We start from the raw sequence: 18,468 nt of genomic DNA, 5'->3' as shown, positions 1-18,468 counted from the left end.
TATCGATTTTTATATGAAAATTCTAAAATCACTCATAAATCGTTAATAAGAGATCCTAGGTGAAAAAGGACAATTATCTGTGATCACTCTTATTTCCCACCAAATATCAATTTTTTATAAAAAATCTTAAATCACTCATAGATCGTTAATAAGAGGTCTTAGGTGAAAAAGGACAAATATCTGTGATCACTCTTATTTCCCACCAAATATCGATTTTTATATGAAAAATCTAAAATCACTAATAAATCGTTAATTAGAGGTCCTAGAGGAAAAATGACAAATATCTGTGATCACTCTTATTTCCCACCAAATATCGATTTTTATATGAAAAATCTAAAATCACTCATAGATCGTTAATAAGAGGTCCTAGAGGAAAAAAGACAAATATCTGTGATCACTCTTATTTCCCACCAATATGAAAAATCTAAAATCACTCATAGATCGTTAATAAGAGGTCCTAGAGGAAAAAAGACAAATATCTGTGATCACTCTTATTTCCCACCAATATGAAAAATCTAAAATCACTCAGATCACTCTTATTTGCCACCAAATATCGATTTTTATATGAAAAATCTAAAATCACTCATAGATCGTTAATAAGAGGTCCTAGAGGAAAAAAGACAAATATCTGTGATCACTCTTATTTCCCACCAAATATCGATTTTTATATGAAAAATCTAAAATCACTCATAGATCGTTAATAAGAGGTCCTAGAGGAAAAAGGACAAATATCTGTGATAACTCTTATTTCCCACCAAATATCGATTTTTATATGAAAAATCTAAAATCACTCATAGATCGTTAATAAGAGGTCCTAGAGGAAAAAAGACAAATATCTGTGATCACTATTATTTCCCACCAAATATCGATTTTTATATGAAAAATCTAAAATCACTAATAAATAGTTAATTAGAGATCCTAGAAGAAAAAGAGCAATTATCTGTGATCACTCTTATTTCCCACTAAATATCGATTTTTATATGAAAATTCTAAAATCACTCATAGATCTTTTATAAGAGGTCCTAGAGGAAAAAGGACATTGATCTGTGATCACTCTTATTTGCCACCAAATATCGATTTTTATATGAAAAATCTAAAATCACTCATAGATCGTTAATAAGAGGTCCTAGAAGAAAAAGAGCAAATATCTGTGATCACTCTTATTTCCTACCAAATATCTATTTTTATATGAAAATTCTAAAAACACTAATAAATAGTTAATTAGAGGTCCTAGAAGAAAAAGGACAAATATCTGTGATAACTCTTATTTCCCACCAAATATCGATTTTTATATGAAAAATCTAAAATCACTCATAGATCGTTAATAAGAGGTCCTAGAGGAAAAAAGACAAATATCTGTGATCACTATTATTTCCCACCAAATATCGATTTTTATATGAAAAATCTAAAATCACTAATAAATAGTTAATTAGAGGTCCTAGAAGAAAAAGAGCAAATATCTGTGATCACTCTTATTTCCCACTAAATATCGATTTTTATATGAAAATTCTAAAATCACTCATAGATCGTTAATAAGAGGTCCTAGAAGAAAAAGAACAAATATCTGTGATCACTCTTTTTTCCCACCAAATATCGATTTTTATATGAAAAATCTAAAATCACTCATAGATCGTTAATAAGAGGTCCTAGAGGAAAAAGGACAAATATCTGTGATCACTCTTATTTCCCACCAAATATCGATTTTTATATGAAAAATCTAAAATCACTCATATATCGTTAATTACAGGTCCTGGAGGAAAAAGGACAAATATCTGTGATCACTCATATTTCCCACCAAATGTCAATTTTTATATGAAAATTCTAAAATCACTCATAGATCGTTAATAAGATGTCCTAGAGGAAAGAGAACAAATATCTGTGATCATTCTTATTTCCCACCAAATATCGATTTTTATATGAAAAATCTAAAATCACTAATAAATCGTTAATTAGAGGTCCTAGAAGAAAAAGAGCAAATATCTGTGATCACTCTTATTTCCCACCAAATATCGATTTTTATATGAAAAATCTAAAATCACTCATAGATCGTTAATAAGAGGTCCTAGAGGAAAAAGGACAAATATCTGTGATCACTCTTATTTCCCACCAAATATCGATTTTTATATGAAAAATCTAAAATCACTCATAGAAAAGAGGTCCTAGAAGAAAAAGAGCAAATATCTGCGATCACTTTATTTCCTACCAAATATCGATTTTTATATGAAAAATCTAAAATCATTCATAGATTGTTAATAAGAGGTCCTAGAGGAAAAAGGACAAATATCTGTGATCACTCTTATTTCACACCAAATATCGATTTTTAAATGAAAAATCTAAAATCACTAATAAATCGTTAATTAGAGCAAATATCGATTTTTATATGAAAAATTTAAAATCATTCATAGATCATTAATAAGAGGTCCTAGAGGAAAAAGAGCAAATATCTGTGATCACTCTTATTTCCCACCAAATATCGATTTTTATATGAAAAATCTAAAATCACTCACAGATCGTTAATAAGAGGTCCTAGAGGAAAAAAGACAAATATCACTCTTATATGTCAATATCAATTTTTATATGAAAAATCTAAAATCACTAATAAATCTTTAATAAGGGGTCCTAGAGGAAAAAGGACATTGATCTGTGATCACTCTTTTTTCCCACCAAATAACAATTTTTATATGAAAAATCTAAAATTACTAATCAAATATCTGCGATCACTCTTATTTCCCACCTAATATCAAGTTTTATATGAAAAATCTAAAATCATATTTAGGGCCATTATTACATCATGCCTGTAAGCAATAGAAAACGATACCCTTAAAGTAAACTTTTACTATTATGAACATAAAGGCAAGTTGTAGTAATGGCCCTTAATTGATCAATATCACCCACATAAGCCATCAGCGAGTCAGTCCCAATACAGCCAATCCAGTTCCTTTATGAACATGATGGCTTGTGAAGACGCAGGGTGCTGCAGTCAAATATATCAATCATTATTTTTTTAGAAATACCTGGTATTACATTGAAATGTTTTTCTGTTAGACGTCATTCGATGCCGATAATTATATTCCAGTTATTTAAAAAAAAAACTTTTGAAAAAATAAGAATATTTTTTCTATTTCCATTTAAAATCTATATCAAAAACTCACCATAACAACAAAAACTTACCACTCAATATTATCTTGTGTTTGTTTTGTTAGCAAGCTTTATTTACATGCAACCCTGTTTAATTTAATCAGTTTTATTTGACGTTTTGCTCTCAGTGTACAACTTTTTCTAATAATTTTCTTCTTTTGTGCAAAACGAGAAAAATTTTGGTGAAATAATATAATATAAAAGAAAAAATAATTAAAAAAAATTTAATTATAAAAACGAAATTACGAAAATCAATACAAATCGATATATTTTATTAAGATAATAATTTTCTCCAATGAATAAAAACAAAATTCTCCAAGATAATACGATATAATAGTTCTTATTTTTCTTTTTTTGCAAAAAAATATATTGAAACGAAAAAGAGAATCAAGAAAAAGGTGCGTATAAAAAAAAACATATAAAAGAAAAGGAAGAAAATGCATAAAAAATATGCTGAAAATAAAAAGTAAATCGATTAAATTCACAAAAAAGAATTAAGATACAGAGTGAAAAACAAAAAAAAGTAAGAAATAAAAAGACTGAAAAGATTGTAGATATTTTGAAAGAAAAAGTAAAGCAAAGTATGATGTGAATAAAAAAAATGTGCAATTAAATTCAATTAAAGAAATTAAAGTAGAGTTAATTTATTGGAATTAATAATATATGCACACAATAATAACAACAACAAAACTAGCTGACACAACACCAACAACAATAACAAGAAATAATAAAAAACAACTAATCAAGCAATGAACCAACGAGTCAGTCAGTTTGTCGCATACAATCCACATACAGTTAAACATAGTTGACGAGACGAGACAACAAGACAATAATAACAAAATATTAAAAAACAAAAAACAAAAAAAAAAATCAAGAATCTGCTCAACTGACTGAGTGGTGCTACACAACTGAGTTCATTCCTCGGAAACTACACGGAATTCCAATTAGCGTTTTATTTTTGTACATTTTATTTTCGTTAAAATAATAATATTAAACAGATAAATTAATGTAAATAGTCTATGTAATTTGTATTTAAAATATATACCTATTTACAAGTTTGTGCCAATCTAATGGTAATGAGTTTATTTATATCCCAATTAAGAACAGGATTGAAAATTAAATAGTTTTAAAACCGCAAGGAACAAAGGTATATCAATTAAACATTTGAACCCTAACTTTAGTTAAAAAAGTGTCAAATGTTATTAATCAAATTAAAAACATTAATACGTATGTATTTTGTAATTATGTATATGCAAATTTTAATACCTATAATGTAATATATTTTTTGAATTTTTAGGCTTTTAGCTAAGTGAAAAATTCACATTGTATGAAACATGATACTAAATGAACGTTGAAAAGGAAACCATAACGTCATCAACATCATTATCATCATTATTAACCAAATGACAAATATCTTGTAAAACTTCTAAGGGGTGTTGTTTTTTTCTCTCTGATTTTTTAAAAAAAAGTCACAGTTGATTGTCACATTTTTGTATAACATTTTGCTTTTATTTAACACATTGACGTCGTCTCCGCCTGAAGAATCCTCGTCATCAACTTCATCAAAATTGACAACATGTTGTTGTATAGATTTGTTGCCCGCTAGTCTAGCTGCTGGTCAGTAAAATAGTATCTGTCTAACAATTGTAGTAAAAACTAATTTATGTAAATTATGTACTACTTTATATTGTACTACTACTACTTAATATTTTCTACACTTTAATTATGTCAAATATTTATGCGAATTACTTTTTCACTCTGCTCTTCACTATATTTTAAAATTCTGTTAACGTTTTACACATTTTTGTTTCCTTCATTTTTTTTTCTCTCTATGCACTTTTTTAAAATTTAATTTGTTTTGATTGTCTCAAAAATGTTTGTGTAGTTTTCTTTTTTTAGATCTCTATTTATCTGATTCACTGTGATTTAGTTTTGTTTTAGAGAAATTCGTAAAAAATGAGTAGAGTTTTTCGTTTCTCCATATAAAAAACAATAGAAATGTAAATTTATTTTTATTATTATTTATTCATTGTATACATACATACTTGTACCATACAATGTGACGTAGAATATTATTGTATAGGTATTCAAGTTTTAAAAATTTGTTTGCGGTTTGAATTTTTTGTTTAAACCACTAACATGTATTTCATATTCAAAATTCATTAGTGGTTTTGGAAGTTTTGTTTTAGGTTTTCTGCTAATATTTCTTAAAATACATACTTATTTATAATAAGGGTACTCATTTAAACGCTTAAGTTTCCCATTTGTGCAAATGGTCAAATTTACGCGACATGTTTCATGAACCCACCTATTCAATTTTGTGCAAGTTTATACAGAAAATTTATATTTGTCAAATAAAAATACATAAATTCAACAAAAGCTTTAATAATTTTTTTTCAAATTGTATAAATTTTAATTTTAAAATGTTGAATGAAAGTTAAATCTTTGGAACAAACGGTGGTATACATAGTTTGGAGGACTTTGTTTATGTTCTAGCTGTTGGGTAATGTTTTCATACACAATGTCATTTAATACAATCATTCTGTTCCAAAGTTACACAATTTTCACATGCAAAAAAATTATTATATTTTATTTGATTTTTATTTCTTATAAATAAAAGTAAACAAAAGCAGCTGATTCATCAAATGCACAATAAATTCAAGTTTGCGAGTCTAAATTGTCGCGCAAACTTATCGGAGTTGTGCAAACGAATTTCCATACATTTTTTGACATTTCATGTGCTAGAGTGTAAAAATGCACAGATTGGACAGTTTGCGAGGCTTTTAAGCGTTTACATGAGGACCCTTAATATATTTTTGTTCGAATAGCAAATATACATTAAATTTTTATCAGATTCTGTTACATTTTTTTTTTTTGAAGTTGAACAATTCTGTAAGAATTTTTTCGAACTGTTATTAGTTCTACTGTAGCTACATTGATAATAGAGTATTGGGTAAAATAATAGTTAAACTAGTTTCAAATCAAATATTAAATTATCAAATCACTAAACTAAGATAAGAGCTTTTTTCCATAAAGCGATTTTTATGATTTTAATTTTATTGTTGTGAAATTTATGTTAGTTTTGTATTTTCTTTTAAAAATTATATTTTTTTTTAAATTTTCGTTATTTCATTTATTTGTAATACGAAGCCTAAAAAGGCCAAAATAATTATATTAGTATTTTTACGAATTTGATGTCTTTCATACGAATTGTGAATTTTTTTTTTGTAAAATTTTAATATTTAGTTAAATCTCAAATTTCCAACAAATCATATTTTTTAAGAAATTTGAGATAAAATTAAATATTTTTTAAAATTTTGAAAAAATTTAAAAATACATTTTTTTATTTTATTTTTTGAATACTTTTTTTGTAAAACTTGAATATTTTTGTGAAAAATTTGGAACTTTTTGTTTGTATAGTATTTAATTTTTTTTGCCATAATAGAGAATTTGTTTATTTTTGTGAAAAGTTTTGAATTTTTTGTGGAATTAAAAGCCCACAAATGTCAGAGAGATAAGCAAAAAACCACGACCGTTTTTAAAAATATGTTTATATACAGCCCAATTATGAATAAAAACTCCCCGGGAATTTTTTCCCTTTTCTCATTTTTCCTATTCGAATTCAATGGGTAAAAACTCCCAGGGAACAAACTCCCGGGGAATTTTTTATTCATGGACTGATAATATTTTTTGTAAAGATTGTGGTTTTAAGTTTGTTAATTTTTTTCTTTTTTAGAATTAGCAATTTTGTTATGAAAATATTGATTTTCAGTAATTTTGTGATAGGCTATTTTTTCTCTCTGTACTGTACATGGAAACAATAGAAATTTTTAAAATTTAAAAGTTAATTTGACAATTTAGTATTCTATTGTGTTTTTTTAGTTTTGTTAGCGGTTACAATCACACATTTATTTTTAAATATTTTGTGATAAAGCAAATAGTGGACAATGACCTAAAATAATAAAAAAAAGAAACATGAAATTGGTATGAGTGTTATACTATATTAATAGTTTTGGGCATAGCATCAGCATAGTTTTTCTTAGTTCATCATTTATAGTTTAATATAAAAAACATTTCTTTAAATTTTGTATTGTAAATAAAATGTATATAACACAGTTTATTAGAAACAACCCTTGTATATACTTTATTGTAGTACTATTATGACTCGTCATTACTAACTAATACAGGTTAATTATGTTTAGCATGTAGCAAACATTGTTGTTGCCCAGGTAACATCATTTTTCAGGAGCAATACAAGTACTATGCTAATATAACTATGATGTACATATATTTTTTGAATTAACTATATTACAGCCTTTTTACAAAGGGTTTATAGGATTTAACTAAATTACGTATTTTGATATTGTGTACTCATGTGAATATATATTTTAGTTTTATGTTTAATACATGTATGTAATTCAATACTATCATTAATTAAGAATTTTCAAGTTCATTTTAAATGTACATTTACAAAATTTATAAAATTCGTAAATAAAATATTGAAAACAATGTTTTAAGAACAAATCGCACTTGATCAACAAGAGGGTATTAACTCAAAATTTTGAAAATTTCACTTTTTTCAAGAAATCAACTAACAACATCAATATCTATCTACTGTTAAAATTTCAACGTATTCCGATTACTCTTTCATCTCGAAAACAACATTTGAGACCATTTTCGTGATAATTTAGTGACTACTTTTATACAACATAAAGGTATTATTTTGAGTTAATACAAAAATTTAAATAGAAATACATCGTATATTTTCACAAAAAAGGTATTATTTTGAGTTGAGCCTTTATTCCAGTTAAAAATAATCAAATTGTTTTATTTATACTTGGTTGTATTTTGAGTTGATACTGTTTTGTTGATAAAATTTGTTTTACTTTATGATTTTAATTCGAATTGTGACTCTTTTTGTAATAAAATTGTTCACATTTTTTCAGAAAAATGGTATTAACTCAAAAAACAGATTTTGTTTGCAATAATTGGAAAAATTTTTAAAGAAAAACAATGTAATTATATTTTTAAATGGAATTTACATACTATGATGTATTCAGATTTTCAAATTCTCTTAAAATGTAACCACAAACAGTTTTTATCCTCTACTGAAAATTTTAAAATTTTGAGTTAATACCCTCTTGTTGATCAAGTGCGAAATATTCTTTTCAAAAAAATCACTTTTCTTGGTTGTAAAAACTTTAAAATATTTTCCTATAAAATTTCTACTTAAAAATTAAAATTTTCGCTGTTCTTGTTTCTTTTAAATTTTGAATCTTATTAAAAATTTGCTTATAACTTTTGTTTGTTTATATTATACGAAATATATATGTAGATATGTATGTATGTACACATGTAGATATGTGCAAGTGGATCTGTCCGTCTATATACACATAGATACGTTCTTTTTCTTTGCAGTCTTGCTGTTTGTTGGTGGTTTTTTGTCTGTTTACAAAAATAACACCACAATTACTCAATAATAAAGAAAATAAACACACACAAACGAACGAACGAACGCAACTGCTTAAATGATTTTTCTTGGCTTCATATGCACGCATTTTAGACAGTTGTTGGTTGTTATTTGTATTGTATGGTTTGCCCAATAATACTATTTTTTTTTTGTTCTATATAAGTTTATTTTTAAATTTTCCAACTTTCAAGTTACTTTAAACATTTTTTTTTCTGGTTTTTGGCCAGGGAATAAATTGTTTTTCTTTTCATGTACTTGTGTATTTATGTATGTTTTTATATTATTGTTTCGAAACTTATTATTTAGATTTATAATAACCAAATATTGAAAACATATCGCTCACATAATACAATAACGTCGCAAGTCAAAAAAAAAATAAACCAAAATACAGCATCAAGAAAATGAGTTTGTATGCAATTTTGTTGTATTTGAAATATGTTTCTGTGTCTTCTTTAATAACCTAAGATTGCAGCTAAAGTTTAATTTTCTAGTTTCCACTACAAAATATTTAAATTTATAGTTGTGATGGGGATGGTCTTGCATTAAGTAAGCGATATGTTGATTATGTTTATTCCTACAGTTGCATACAATCAAAAAGGTTAATCAACTTTTATTCGCTTACAATTGGATTTAATTTTTTGTTTTGTTTTTATAAACAATCTTAGTGTAGTCTGTCGTAATCGTATGACATGCTATGTGTTTTTCTATTATTCGGTCAATGCATATAATCGGTTAAATTAAATTTCTAAAGAAACTAGTTATCCCAGCAGGAAGTACTTCTAGCTGGGTTAGCGACCCCATAAAGTGTTAAGGAAAGCGTAGTCGATATAGCCATGTCCGTATGTCTGTTGAAGACCCAAATAACTTACAAACATGATTGATACTTAAATATATAAGATAGTCCTAGTTCGGTTTTTATTAAAAATTGATAAAATCTGATCACAAATGGCTGAAATATAATCAATATATCACTACTGCCTCGAGTTTTTTGGTCTATTGTTCACAACATTTTTTTTCCACCAATTTTGTTCACCGAAAATTGTTTCACAAAAAATATTTTTTCTTAAATTTTTTTAAAAAAATCCAATAAAATGTTTTTATTTAAATTCAAGTATGTAATATAAAAAAGGCAAAAAAAAAATGTTTTTTCAAAAAATTCAGCAAAATAATGATTTTGGTCTTTTAAAATTTCTGCATTTTGAATGAAATTTTTGTAAAAAAATCATTTTGATTGTAAATGCAAATAATTCGGGTTTATCTGATTTATTAGTTTATCGTACTATAGATAAACTACTCTTAAATTTGGACATTAATATTTGTACGTTTTTACCTTTTAAAATCGGTGGTTCATTTCCTTTAAATAAACTGTATTCTTTTATTTGCAAATAAAAGCGATCAATAGTTTAAACTTTGTAACAACTCTTTATTTATTTAAAGTTACACAAGAATTTAAATAGCCACTATTTTTTTTTTTGAATACACACAAGCCCTAATTTTGTACATAACGTCACCAAAGTGATATTTATGTGGATAGCAAAAACAAAATTTCAAACATTTGCTACTTGCTGCTACTATTTACATACACAGTGCCATCTTCTTGCAGTTTCATGAATTATCCAACTGACAAACTAAAACGTTCTATTTTTAGAGCTTCAATGTTAAGCTATAACAGATAACGTTGTTATACCTATAAACAATGTTAATAACAACGTGTTATCAACATTGTTGATATATTATTGGTGGAAATGTTTATAAACATGATGAATGTTACACACCGCCAAATTCGAAATTGATAGTGCAATTTCGTAGCAATATAGAATTACTAATGACTAGCTAAATGTCTGATCTTTATCTATTTATTAGTTTTTTTTTTATAAAATAAATATTATGCTCTCTATCACTATTTATTAAATTATAAAACCACACGAAAATAATAAAGAATCTTGTAAATTTTAAATTATTTTTATATATTCCAACCTATTTGCTAAAATTTCTTTTTGTTTTGTATCATTGCACAAAAAAGTACTTTATGCAATTCATAGTTGTTAACAATAATACGCAACAATAAATTCCTTTCTTATACTATATGTAAATCAAATTAAAATTGAAATATATTAATGATTGAAAAATTTTGTTTTTCTAGTTATGGTTTTAGTCAGCAACGAATGGCAAAATAAAAGTGAAGATGTACCAAAAACGACTGCTAATACAACAACCACAGCCGGTACTAATACAGCAGCAACGACGTCAAGCACAGCAGCCAATATTGCTGAGCCGCCCTCAGAATCGATACCAGCAACAGCAACAGCCACAGGAGCAGTTAATGTTAATGCAAATTGTAATGCAACAAATAGTAAACAATCAGAAACTGTAGCAGGAGATTCTATAAATTCCATAGATGCAACAACCACAATAACAACAACAACAACAGTAATATCAACAACAGAAACAGGAACAGCAATACCAGAATCAACGGCAGCCGCAACAAAAACAATAATAAATAAAAATATTACATTAGCAAACGATAACGCCAACAACGAACAAACAAATGAATTAATAAAAGATAAAAATTCTTTAGAAATCGTATATAAGAATGAAATAAACGAAGACGATATAAACGAATGCAAAATCGCTGAAGTTGGAAACATAATAAACACTACAGCTAAGCAGCAGCAGCTAAAAGAAGAGGATAATTTTGAAGAATCTGTTTTAAATTACAATAATAGTATAAAAATAATGGCTGAGAACACTAAGGAGTCACCGTTAAAGGAGGAAAAAGAGTTGGAGGAGTCACAACAGCAGACTCTTATCAATAATCTAAATCATACTGGGAATAATAAGGATTTCGATGAATCTAATTCGTACCCAAATTCCAATACAAATACTCTAACGACCGCCCCCTCAAACATTAAAACACAACAGAATATTATTACACAACAGCAACAGGTGCCACTTAGTTGCCCCATTACGCCGCAGGCTCTGAGCAGTGCATTACAGACGGCTTTGAATGCAACCAATAATGCCAACAATGCCAACAATGCTAACAATTCAGTGGCAGCAGCCGGTTTGCAGCCAAATTTTCTCAGTCAATTGGCATTAACGGCAAATGTAGCTGGTCTGCAAAAAACTACAACCACAGCCGCCACCAATTTAACTGCCAAACAACTGAATCAATCGTTTAACATGTTGGACACAAATAATCAAAACAAAAGTGATAGCAATCTGCTGGAAGGCACAACTTCGTCAACAACATCATCAACATCAGTACCTGCAGTATCGTACGATAATAATGGCCAAGCAAAGATTGTTTTGATCTGTGAGGGCAACTCGCATCCATTTCAAACACGTACCATTAGCTTGACACCAAATGTGGAGTGCATGGTGGGTCGCTTGATAGCCAAGAGCAAAGCGTCCGAAAATAATGCAATTTTCGACTGTAAAGTATTATCGCGTAAACATGCCGTCATTTGGTATTCCCCCGATGGCAAATTCTGGGTCAAAGATACAAAATCATCGAATGGCACCTTTATAAATGACAATAAGTTGGGTGATGAAGAGGCTGAATTGCATTTTGGTGACATTGTGAAATTTGGTGTTGATGTTTTGGAAAATTCCCGCAAAGAAGTGCACGGCTGTATTATAGCCTGCGTTAAATTGTATTTACCTGATGGTCGCGAGGCCATATCGATTGATGCATCCGCCCACCGTAGCCAGTACTCGGGAGAGGGTCGCATCAGCTATGATGAGTTGCATCGTTTAAATCTCTACATACAGGAAACATCACAGCGTGAGAAAGTTTTAACCTCCAAGTTGTGTAATATACAAAACGTCTTAGATGCTACACGCAAGAATTCCGCTCTATGTTGGCAATCGATGATAACCGAAGATCAACTGTTGCATCGTATACACTCGCTGGAGAAGAAATTGCAGTTCATGGAGAAAAATGTGCCCGAAAATTTGTTAAGAAATGAGGTAGGTTCATTCTCGCCTTTGTCAGATTACAAATCTGAAGGAAACGGTGCAAGTATATATTATATATTTCTTTTTTGCAATCCAGGTTCTTAAATTACTCGACGATAAAAGTTCATATCAACATACCGCCAAAGAGGCCTTACGCAAAGTCTATCAAGAACGTTGTGATGCCATGCAAATGCTAGCAAAAATGGAATCCGCCTACACACAGTCCGATAACGAATGTTCTTTGCTGCGCGATCAAATCATGAATTCTAAACAAACCCTACAGGATGTCAACACACGTTTGCTGCGTCTCGAAACGGAATACAATGAATACAAAGATGAGATGGCGCGCCAACAACAGGATGCAAAAGAACGCGAAGAACAGCGCATAGTCGAGCTCACAGATAAATTGCGTGAACGCGAATTAGAGTGTGAAGATTTAAAGAAGAAAATATCGGAACTGTTAATAAAACGAGCTGAGCTACTCGAAGATGAGGAGCAGCTGTTGGAAAAGCAAGCCATAGAAAAATTGGATGCGGCAATAGCTGACATGGATTTCGGCGACGATGAAGATAGCAGTGATGATGACGATGATAATGATGAAGTAGATGTGGAAACAAGTGAAAATAAACGCAATGGTAATGAACAAGTTGAGGCTAAAGAAGAGGATGATAAGGAAGCTAAATTTGCCATAAATAGGAAAAAGTCAAACACAAGACCTCAGTTATCTTCCATATTTGGTGATAAATTAAATGGTGTCGAAGAGGAGCAGGATAAATCCAAGGTAAGTTGGTTTTTTGGCTTCTTCTATTATTAAGATACAGGTCAAAGGTTTTTGTACGAAAGTAAATATTGCATATTCTGGATATATTTCTAAGAAATTAGAAATGCGTGTTAATTTTCACTTTTGTACAAAATGCTCTAACCTGGCAAATTATGTTAAATTAAAAGAAATGAAACATAAGCTAAATTTCTAAATCGTTTTAAATTATCAAAGCTTAAAAAAGCCAAGGCCTTTGATGCATTAAAGCAAAAATCATCACCCAAACGTGTCAAAGAAACGACCATTATGAAGTGGTTACAAAATTCCGATTTAAACAAAAACGAAGGCTCCTTTGATATATTCAAAGCCATATGCAATGAAAACGAAAATGATGATGATGAGGTCGAAGGTGACGGTGAGTGTCAGGAGGCAGGCAGTTTAACCGAACATGAGTTAAATCATGCTAAACCTACACAAATGCCCGAAGAATTAAATTTATTTAGCAATTTCACAAGTAAATTAAAAAATGTACAAAAAAATCTAAAACAATTAGAAGCTGAAATTGAAAATGAAACTGAAACTGAAAATGATAATGAATCAAGTGCTAACGAAGATAATATAAAGAGAAAAATTAAACAGGAGATTGAGGAGGATGAAGATGATGATAGTAGCGATGAAGATGATGCTGAAGAACAACAGGGTGCTTGTGCTGAGAAAGAGTTCATTATTAAACGTAATGGCAAATCATCAAGCACATCATCTGCCAACCAGGTGCTTTCTAAGGAAAATAATAAATATCTATTATTAAAATCAAGTGTTAATATGCTAAGAGAAGCTTACAATGAAATTTGGGATAGCGTAAGAGAACAAGAAGAGTCTCGCCAACAGAAATATAACGAACAGCTAGATGGCGAAAAACAAAAGTCACCACCGCCCAACATTAAAGTCAAAACACAATTCCAAACCTATGCCACAAGTCCAACATCAAAGGCAACAAAGAAATTCGACAACCTAACAACAATACAATCCTCCGCATCAGATATTACAGAATCGGACTCGGATGTTGAAAGCATAACTTTAGCCTCTTCTGTAGATACAGCTAACACTGCTTCAGTTATAAATGTTAAAACTGAAACAACAAATGATGAGCTATTAATGGAAAAACTCAAAGAATATGAATCACAAGTGGGGACCTTAAATGAAAAGCTACAGCAAACCGAATTGGAGGCCCAGCATACATTGGAAATAATGCAAGTCGAATGTGATGATGTTAAACTGAAAATGGAAAACCTAAACAAAATCATTGAAGTTTTAAAAACGGATAAAAAGGCTTTAGAACAAGTTATCAATGAAAACAATAAGAATACAAGCGACGCACTTGAAACAACATCAGCAACCAAACCCTGCCAAGAAATTGATGCTCAATTGGAAAAAGAATTGGAGCTAGAAGAGGATCCTGTTTTAAATGCTATCAATGTTACAGCCTTAGAACGTGAGGAGGAGCTAATCACTTACAAGGAACGCTTAGATGAACAACAAAGAGAAAATATTGATTTACGCAATGAAATTGCGTTACTCAAACTTAATGCTAATGCTGGGACTACAAAAGAACTATTGCTTAAACAATATCTACCCTGTAGTTTTGTTGTTTTAGCAATTATAATATATTTTTTAACAACCTACTATTAAAGAGTTTTTCTAACTATCCCTCCAGCTTCCATTTCAACATTTGATTTTTTTTGTAAACCTTCAAGAAAAAAACCTGCATGATCAACTTTTTTTTAAAAAAAAAAATTCAGTTTTGTTTAATAATATTTAATACCCATCCATTAACATTATTATTGTATTTTTTATTTTGTTTAATCTAATCATTATTTCGCCTTCTTATACATATTTTATTAACACAAAAAAATAAATAAAATAAATATATTGCATATATATAAAATAAAATACATAATCGTAATATAAACAAATATGCAAACAACTCAATTTTCAATTATTAACAACAACAAAAAAAATAATAAAAACAAAAGATCTATTTAACAAAATACACGTACATACATATATACAAACTAAACAAAAATCAAGGCCTGTAATATGATCTTTAATTAAACTTATTCTTATACATATTATTATAATTATTAACATTATTTTGCAAAACTAGTACTTTTTTTTGTTTAACCACCATATTCATAATCAAATTTTAAATTTATTAAAGGCTTATTAAACATTGTGTATTAAAAACTTGGATAAATTTAAAATAAAGTTTGGGTTTTACTTTATTTTATTTTTTTCAAAATTTAGTTTGACTTTTCAACCAATAACAAGGTTTACTTTAGCTAGTGATATCAGAGCTAAGAATTAATTCAATTTGGGTGTAATAATTATTTAGAAAAAACTAATTCTTTCAAGCTTTTATTTGAACAGAATTCATTCAAACTTTGAATGGCTAAATTTTAGATAATTCTAATCAAAGCCAAATTGAATTAAAATATTTTGTTTAATCAGTTGTAGTTGTTGTAGTAACCGTTCCACTGTTGTTGGAGTTTCTTCACTGAAAAAATATTCAATAATTAAATATTATCAGTGTCATGAGGTGGTACTGGGAGCTGGAGAATTTGTGCCTCCTCAATACCGGGACAATTAAAAAGATGCACAGTGTCATCATGAGGGCTTCGGAGGCAGGCTGGATGTGTTGAGGGGGGATATTCTATCACAATTTGATGGTTTTGCTGGGATGGCTGATGACACGTTTAGTGTCAGGTGGTTTGTCATCTTGACACATCCGGTTGCGATTCAATTGCATTATTTTATTTTACTAGTAGTAGTTCTCAGTAGCTAACTAATTGGATGGAACGGAACTAGTTGAATGAACAGCAGGGTTTGATTTTAAAAAAAATTTGAATCATTCAATAAATTGTATTATAGCTCATTCAGACTCCACCCATATTACATAATTTTGGCTCCACATTACAGCCAAAATCTAAACAGTTTATACTGGTATTTTAAGACCTTGAGTTAATTTCCCTAACAGCTGATACTCATCAGACATATTTTTTAAACGAATAACTCAAATAAACTGTTTTAATTATTTATTTATTGGCACAATTTATATTAAATAATAAGTTAATTCTCAATGGAATGATTTATTAACGTTTGAAGTACTAAGGAATTAAGCCTATGAATTAATCACCCCTATCGCGAATCAATATTTCACATGAAATATTTTCCCTTTTCCCATTTTTCGTTCATAAACTTTGTTCACGGGAAAAAATTTCCCATGTTGTGAAATTTTTAGATGGAATTTTGTAAACATTAAACAGCTGTTACGAACAAAATCCACTATTGTGAATGAAAAGTTTAGGGGAATATCACGATAGCAATTTTCCCTTCGAGGGAAATGGATATTTCATGGGAACACAAATTTCACATTTTTTCACGATAGAGGTGAATATGTAATGAATTCTTAAAGGTAGTGGCTAGGATATAAAATTTAATTTGATTTTCAATATTTTATTAGGAATTCAGACCTTTCCCACGACATATGTAATGTCTTAGAAATTCGGACCGACAATGGATCAAAATCGAAACAAATTAACCGAATTTAAAAATAAATTTTGTTAAAAAATGGATTTTCACCAAAAAAAATGTTCCCCCATAAAATTGTTTCAACTAAATTCTTTTGAATCTTTATCTTACTCCCATAACGAAGCAATAATAATAATAAATGGAGACTATACCTGATAATTTTTGATCTTGATAACCATTTTGACGTTTATCATGATAAAAATTTATCAGGTATAGACAGAGTGTTAAAGTATACTTTGGTGAAATGTTCACAATTGAAAATTCGCAACAAACATTTGTTAACAATGTCAATCTTTATAAAATTGTATCGTAAAATTTTTGTTGAAATTGTTGAAACCCATTTTTAAATGTTTAACTCAATTTGTTTATTGTTAGCTTTTCAAACAAACAAACCTTATTTAACAATGTAAATTCTAAATTGTTAATATTTTTAAAATTGTATCGTCATATTCATAGAGCGGAAACTCTTCTGTCAAAGACCTAACTCAGTTGTCAAAAACCTAAGTGGTGAGAATGTATTTGTAGAAAAAACTATGTGAAAACAAAAACAACACTCGTATGTGTGATTATTTTGAGTAATTTTTTTGTTTGAGTTTTTTCTAGTTTCCGCTATATGTTTCTCTATGGTCATATTATTGTTGAAATTGTTGAAATTTTTAAATATTAAAATCAATATTTTTATTGTTGACTTTTAAACTTCATGCTTGTATTAGAATATTTATATGTATAGGGAATAATTTATTTCTTTTAATTAAACGAAACCCAAACGTGTTAGTTATTTATTGTCACATTATCTATTGTATTTTTATAAATTTCACAGCTATATAAGCTTATTGTTTATTACATAATTATATTTAATCGAAAGAAAAAAAAACATGAAAGAAACACCACAAGAAATATTTAAAAAAAATAAAATCTACCACATAAATTTGCATTTGTAGAAGAAGATAAAAAACAGAAAAAATTAAAAAAAACTAAGAAAAATAAATTGAATTTGTTAATTATTTTAAGTTTTTCTTTACATTTAGTTAATTATTTTTATTAGTTATAATTTTATTTTTATTATTTGAAATTTTTTTTTGTAAAAAAAATCATATGGTTTTAAAAACTTCTTTTTACTTTTTTGTTGTCTTATAATTTGTTAACATCCCTGCCTCCATCTCCCCTTTTTTAATACAACAGCTTTACTGTTTAATAATTATTATTTTTTTAAAAAAAAGCTTCATTTTTTAGATATGCAAACAATTTGCCAGAATGATAAACCAAATTATTAAAAAAGAAAAAAAAAAACAAATCATTATAAAATTTTGCTGAAAATGATAAAATACAAAAATGCTAAATTATTGTAAATTATATGCATATAAAACAAACAAACAAAAAAAATCAATTATTATTAATATTTAATTACCATGAAATATATACAAAATATAAGTAATTATAATAAAATGAAAGATAAATAATTATTATAAACGAAACAAATATGACTTTTTAAACACATTTCTACAGTAAGTAAGTATTAACCATAGAGAAATATATATAAAGTGGAAAAGGA

The 18,468-nt window shown here is 28.2% G+C and overlaps 1 protein-coding gene across 2 annotated transcripts; it reads left to right on the top strand.

Annotated features, from left to right (window-relative positions):
- Positions 1 to 3,274: 3,274 nt before the first annotated feature.
- Positions 3,275 to 18,395, top strand: Slmap (Sarcolemma associated protein). Of its 2 annotated transcripts, none has more exons than XM_065502177.1 (4): positions 3,275 to 3,536; positions 10,752 to 12,580; positions 12,666 to 13,349; positions 13,563 to 18,395. In XM_065502177.1, exons 2-4 carry the CDS (start codon positions 10,754 to 10,756, stop codon positions 15,015 to 15,017), a joined length of 3,966 nt encoding a protein of 1,321 aa, XP_065358249.1. In that variant the 5' UTR covers positions 3,275 to 3,536; positions 10,752 to 10,753; the 3' UTR covers positions 15,018 to 18,395. The 2 variants fall into 2 exon arrangements, with proteins under 2 accessions (XP_065358249.1, XP_065358251.1); XM_065502179.1 differs by lacking the exon at positions 3,275 to 3,536 and adding an exon at positions 4,419 to 4,755.
- Positions 18,396 to 18,468: the final 73 nt, after the last annotated feature.

The sequence above is a fragment of the Calliphora vicina genome, chromosome 2 (assembly GCF_958450345.1).
Source record: "Calliphora vicina chromosome 2, idCalVici1.1, whole genome shotgun sequence".
Taxonomy (NCBI): domain Eukaryota; kingdom Metazoa; phylum Arthropoda; class Insecta; order Diptera; family Calliphoridae; genus Calliphora; species Calliphora vicina.
Note: the sequence above shows the minus strand (reverse complement) of the source record. Positions and strands in the feature narration are given on the sequence as shown.

Bases quoted from the DNA above. Each gene is read 5' to 3' on its own strand.
- Slmap (XM_065502177.1), top strand. From the start codon at position 10,754: ATGGTTTTAGTCAGCAACGAATGGCAAAATAAAAGTGAAGATGTACCA. The intron at 12,581-12,665 runs GTAGGTTCATTC...TTTGCAATCCAG, and splicing joins AAAATTTGTTAAGAAATGAG to GTTCTTAAATTACTCGACGA. The intron at 13,350-13,562 runs GTAAGTTGGTTT...AAATTATCAAAG, and splicing joins AGGAGCAGGATAAATCCAAG to CTTAAAAAAGCCAAGGCCTT.